Here is a 6,102-nt window from a genome sequence, read left to right as displayed (position 1 = left end):
TTCCAAAGAAAACAAAAATGCTTGCTTAAAATTAATATTATGACAGTGACGTAACCTATGTAGGATTCTAATTTTTGGGCATATGCTTAACTCGGGGAAAAAAGAGATTGCTTTTTTTTACTTTTGTAATTTCTGAACTGAAACTCAAGGCAGAAGTAAATTTTATTTGTTTTTTTCTCTGAAGCACCAGATTTAGTGAGATTGTGGATTAAATTTTACAAATTTTTACGTTCACTTGATACTTGGGCTTTTATAAGATGGAAGCTGCCTTTACTTTGAATATGCAAAGGGTCCATGTAGTTCGGGGGGCCCCGTATCATTGATACGGCGCTGATGAGCTACGCTCCTGATGCAAGCAGACTTGGGCTATATAAGATGGAAGCTGCCTTTACTTTGAATATGCAAAGGGTCCATGTAGTTCGGGGGGCCCCATATCATTGATACGGCGCTGATGAGCTACGCTCCTAGTGTAAGCAGACTCGGGCGATATAAGATGGAAGCTACTTTTACTTTATCGGAAAATATCGGTTTATCCTACCCTTAACTGTGTCTATGGCCAAAATGCTAAATTGCTTGGCTAACCTTTGCTGGTATGGGTGGTGATTAAAAAATAAAATATTGCAATTAGAACCTACAGTAATATATTTCCTAAAATGTAACTAAACTAATGTATTATTAATTAAACTTCTGTAGTGGTACTTTCTGTGGACTTTTCTGCTTTGGCTTGGTTTTCCCTCTCTGTTCTTCTGTTTCTCCAGGCTGTCATGTAGGAGCGAGGGTGGATTGGGAAAAAGCCAGCTAAACCTGCAAAAATGAGTGGCGTAAGAAGTTTTTATAGTTTATAGTAGTTATTCTTTGTAACTGGGAGGATTTAATTAAAAATAAATAGTAAATGAGTTGACCCATTTGGTATGTTTCATAGTAAGAAAGAATACCCAAGCGTTCCACTATACTAAATTAATTGTCCCAGGTTTTGGACCAATCAAAACATGTACATTGGGATTTTTTGCATGCAAAACTAAAAATCCAATTATAATTATAAATTTTTAATTTTGCTTACAAACAAATCCCAACACACATGTTTGGATTAATGTCTTGTAGTGACATTTTTAAGTACAATAATTTTTTTTTGTCAACTTTTGTTTATGAGATTTCTCTAAATCTGACAGTCTGCTTTAGTTCCAATCGCAATACCAGATGTTCAGTCTCAGAAATTTGGTAGAACTTGGTCAATTGGCCCGTTTATGGCAAACAACTAGAACTCTGAAGCTACATGAACATACATACATACAGATTACTTAAGTAGATTGAGGTAAATGGGATAAATATAGATTTTGCTTTATTAAAATTGTAAAGTACTCTAAAATTTAAAGGTAACAGTTGTTACAAACCTAATAGTTCTCCAACAGGGTTAGTGACATGAGCCCCTTGGCCAAGCCAGAACTTTATTCTCTCCAGGTTCAGAGCAACAAGTTTCTCATTATTTGTGTTTGGCATTGGGTCATAGGAGCCCAGCTGTTCTATCACTGCTTGACTGTTTAGCCTTCTCCTCTGAAACATGTAGACTTAAATGAAATATTTGACTCACAAATCATAAGAAACTTGGAAAATATAAAAACAGGTTTAATATCTAGAGTAATACAGACTTCATCCTCATTTTCATCATTCTATTTTTAAGTAACTTATAAAACACTATCAGGAGAAAGACTTATGGAGAACAGTTATTTGAAATTTAGGTCCTGTACACTGATCCAACTGTCTTGTCACCGCCAGAAGATATCCCTATCACCTACTTCTTAGGTAAGTATTAGGAATTAGAAAAGAAGAGATTCTTAGAAGAAAGAAAAACTCCATACTTTCTAGCCTGACCCAGAACTGGAACCTAGGATTTGATGAATCATAGCCAAACAGTTCCAATGGACCATGAGATAGAAAAACAAAGTATAAGTCACAATATCATTAGAAAACCATGTAAGAGTCACTTCCGCAAAGTTAGATTTTTGAGTACTAGGCTTCTTATTCCTAGTACTCAAAAATCTATGTTCGTGGAATATGAGTCTCACAAAGGGTAAGTAAATAGATACAATAAAACAAATGATTTATCACAAAGATGTAGGTCGAACATGATGGTACAGATAGAATTGAGCCTATATATGTTACTCTAACTGGTGTATGAATGTTATTATCTATTGAAAAACATTTAAACGAAAGTGAAAAATGAAATCAATAAAATGTGACAATTACAAAATAAATAATAAATTAATTTTGAATCTCATAATAACTTAAAGTTATAAATATTACCTTTAAATATTGACCAGGGCTTCTCTTTAGATTATCAGGAAGTTATTGCCATACAAAATGAACTCTTGGCGTACAGTCAATCTTGTGGGGGGGTCTAACCAATTGATTTTTCCAGAATGTTCTCAGATTTGCGTTATTGGTGTGAACAGAGAATAGACTGGGGTTCTTTAATACAAATAGAAGTAAAGTTTAGAGTCCATAACTATTTACTGAGATGGCAATCAAACGCAGAGCTCTTCATTTTTATTATGCTTGTTGCACAAGCCCCTTTTAGGAGTTAGGCCCTGAGTGACGCGCGGTTACCTTCCTGGTCATTTCCTGAGACCGCCACTATTTCTGATACTCCTATGACCGCTGGTACTGTATTTATAAACTAAATTATGGAGTGTACTTACGTGAGTAACGGAAATGTGATAGAACGGTCTATTTGTACATCCTTGGCGTATAAGTCGTATGGACTTTGCAGCTTTGACAAAATAGCGACCTGTACCGCTGGCAGGAGGCAAGGGCATCGTCGTAATTTATTAGAAATCTTAATAATATTTTAAATACAAAATAACCCCAAAACAGTGTTTTCCCCAGTTTGACTTTGACGTTAGTTTGACAATGACATTTCTATTGTATGACATACAACGTAAAGCCAGCCAGATCATAGACAATTAATCAATTTCTCCCAAAGTGTGGGTTTGTATTATCTGTGGTGTGGGTTGGTGTAGGGTGTCGTTGGGTAGGTCATTTAATAGTTTAGATGTGTTCACCATTTTAAGGGTTCCGTAGTCCAGGAACCCATATAGTTTCGCCATGTCCGTCTGTCTCTCCGCGGTTTAGCGAGAGACTATAACTACTAGAAAGCTGTAATGAAACAGCTCTCGAAAACTTATTTTGAAAGAGCCGCCACCCACACCAACCAACTAGTGGTTGAGACTTGCAACTGCACTCCGATCTTAACGTCGATTGTAGATCTAGACGAAAAACGTTCTTTACGATCCTAACGATGACCTATCGGCCGACAATGCTTGCCAGGCAACACAAACACAAGCTACACAGTGTCTTCGAAGACGATGTCCCCGATTTCGGACGTCACCTGGACGTGGGTTTTTAACCCACCATCTCAGGCGCTCGGACTCATACAGTTAGGCTAAAACACCCTTCCACAATGGCCCTTTAAGCCGAGGTCCGTGTCTCAGAGGAGACGCCCTCATATAGCCCTACTTATTGAAAATAATAATGGCAAATGAAAGCGAAAGCTGCAGGAAAAAAGAAAAAAAAAGCTGAAATTACACACATAATATGTGTCTAGCTGTATAATATGTGTATGTAGCCTTAGTGACTTAATATTGTGTACATTATGATATATGTGCGGTGAGTTGAAAATTACAGCCGAGGCTATATTGCAAGTTCGAGCCGAAGGCGAGAACTATAGTAAGGAAGCAGAGGCTGTAATTATCAAAGCGCACGACATACGTCATACGACGTTTTATAACACATTTGCGAGAAAACACACTTTCTGAAAATAAATTTGCATCTTTGCCTGTTTTTCCTTAAGATGACATTTTGATACGCTTGTCATTTTTAGGACGTGCGTTTTTTTTTCACCAAAAAAAGTAAATTAATATTTTTGTGTTACAGATAAATGTTGTCATTTACTGTCAAAATTATTAAAATTAAAGAATTGAATGTTTATTTATTATCTACCTAACCTAATTTTGTTCATAAAATTTTGAGCACTTCTCTAACATTCAAAGTCTTTGCTAAGATTCAAAAAAGTACCGTTTGTTTTTAGACGTATGATAGAGGTTTTATGTTACAATACGGCACATATGTATTTTACATTACATTACGGCACATGTGCGCAGGGCCGGACCGTCCATACGGCGAACGGAGCGGTCGCTCCAGGCGCCAAATCCTAGGGGGTTTTTAAATAAAGAAATTTATTTCTTTTCGATCGTCTATATTTAAAGCGAAGAGATGAACGCGACGTGCGCGAATTTACTTCTAATAGAGGCGTCTTTCTTTACCTATGGTGCAGGGAGTGCGTTGATTTTAACCCGGGTATATACAGGTAATAGAGGGCGCTAGGGTGATGATTGCACCCGGGCGCTACGTGAGCTAGAGAGTCTTTACCTATAGTGCAGGGGGTGCGTTACACCCGGATGTCGCGATCTCAGGGGCGCCCAAGCGCCACTCGCCGCGCGGGTTCTATAGGTACTAGGGGGCGCTACGGTGATGATTGCACCCGGGCGCTACGTGAGCTAGAATCTTTACCTGTAGTGCATGGGGTGCGTTACACTCGGGTGCCGCGATCTCAGGGGCGCCCAAGCGCCATTCGCCGCGCGGGTTCTCTAGGTACTAGGGGGCGTTAGGGTGATGATTGCACCCGGGCACTACGTGATCGAGAGACGGTATTGTACCTGATTTTCAATTGGTCTGAGTATGGTCAAAATCTTCGCGTTCCATAAGTTCGTAGCCTAAGTAAACCAGGAAACTACAAAGCTATAATTTTTTAGTTAATTTATTTTTCAACTTTATTTAGAGCTCAATACACTTATTTTGTTGGCCTGGAAACATTTCTATACCAGCTATTTTTTTTCTTTAAACTCTTAGAAAATGCATAGACCTCTTTCATAAAAATTTTGAACTCGATAAGTGCTTTTTCTAGCTTCGGAAATAGATAAAAGTCTGATGGAGACGAGACTAGATTATATGAATATGGTGGTAAGGTAAGAATTCTAAATTATACTGATGAATTTCTGCTATGCTTTTAACAAACGTTTCAACGTTTGTTAAAAGCATAGCATGAAACATCGCAGCCGATTTCACTATTAAGCAGAGTTTATATTTACGCCTTTTTTTAGTAATCCACCGTAATTACATCCCGCGAATCTCAAAAAACTAAGGCCATTACTTTTCCAACACGCAAAACCGCTTCTGCCTTTTTGGAACATTGGATCCTGGTCGTGTCCACTTTTTAGACTGTACTTTTGTTTCTGGAGTAAAGTAATATACTCAGGTTTTAACCATGGTCACAAAATATACAAAAAAGTATCTGCCTCAAACAACTCCTCGCAGTTGCGAAAATTCGTCAGTCGATCGCGTATTTGTTCAACTCAAAAAAGCCAAGGCGATTATGTGATGTTTGCCAATTGCTGTTGAGATGCCAATAGTGTCAGCTATCTTCCTAAAAGTCAATCTATCTAGCTATCTATCTATCTATCTATCTATACTATAATAAAAGAGTAGAAATCGAGTGTCTGTACTTTTCCCAAATTTAACTAAAATCAAGTTAGTGCAATTAGAAATGAGCAATTGAATACGAAAACATTTTTTTAATTTTCTTGTCTGTAGGTCTGTCTGTCCTTCTGTCTGTATGTTCGCGCTATTCTCTGGTTCTACTAAACGGATTTTGATGCAGTTTTCACCAATAGATTAAGCATAGTCCACGGCAACATATAGGCTTTGATTCATTAAGATCGGACCGGCCTTCGGCCGGGGATTTGTAATAGGACTTTCGACTGTGTCTATGGCTGGGCATTTTACCTAAGCGCAAAAAACGCGCGGCCTTCGGCCGCGCACTTTATTCTACACCGAGATTCGGCCGAGGGTTTGTAATAGGGCTTCCGACTCTGACTATGGCTGGGCATTTTACCCAAGCGCAAAAAGCGCGCGGCCTTCGGCTGCGAATTTTATTGTACACCGGCCTTCGGCCGGGAGTTTGTAATAGGGCTTTTGACTGTGGCTATGGCTGGGCATTTTACCCAAGCGCAAAAAACGCGCGGCCTTCAGCCGCGAACTTTATTTTAC

General features: G+C 38.6%; 1 protein-coding gene across 1 annotated transcript; it reads right to left on the bottom strand.

The window, feature by feature from the left end:
* Positions 1-624: 624 nt before the first annotated feature.
* LOC112045464 (probable 28S ribosomal protein S16, mitochondrial) lies at positions 625-2,905 on the bottom strand. The gene is made up of 3 exons (XM_024081646.2): positions 2,697-2,905; positions 1,392-1,551; positions 625-804 (listed from the first exon to the last, which is right to left on the bottom strand). The coding sequence occupies exons 1-3, from the start codon at positions 2,811-2,813 to the stop codon at positions 680-682; spliced, it is 402 nt and encodes a 133-aa protein (XP_023937414.1). The 5' UTR covers positions 2,814-2,905; the 3' UTR covers positions 625-679.
* Between the last annotated feature and the right edge of the window lie 3,197 nt (positions 2,906-6,102).

This window comes from Bicyclus anynana, chromosome 2, assembly GCF_947172395.1.
Source record: "Bicyclus anynana chromosome 2, ilBicAnyn1.1, whole genome shotgun sequence".
NCBI lineage: Eukaryota > Metazoa > Arthropoda > Insecta > Lepidoptera > Nymphalidae > Bicyclus > Bicyclus anynana.
This window is presented reverse-complemented; position numbering and strand designations above follow the sequence as displayed.

Coding starts and splice junctions, on each gene's coding strand:
- LOC112045464 (XM_024081646.2), bottom strand. CDS start 2,813: ATGCCCTTGCCTCCTGCCAGCGGTACAGGTCGCTATTTTGTCAAAGCT. Junction 1,552..2,696: donor ATCACATTTCCGTTACTCAC/GTAAGTACACTC, acceptor TACATGTTTCAG/AGGAGAAGGCTAAACAGTCA. Junction 805..1,391: donor CCCTGTTGGAGAACTATTAG/GTTTGTAACAAC, acceptor TCATTTTTGCAG/GTTTAGCTGGCTTTTTCCCA.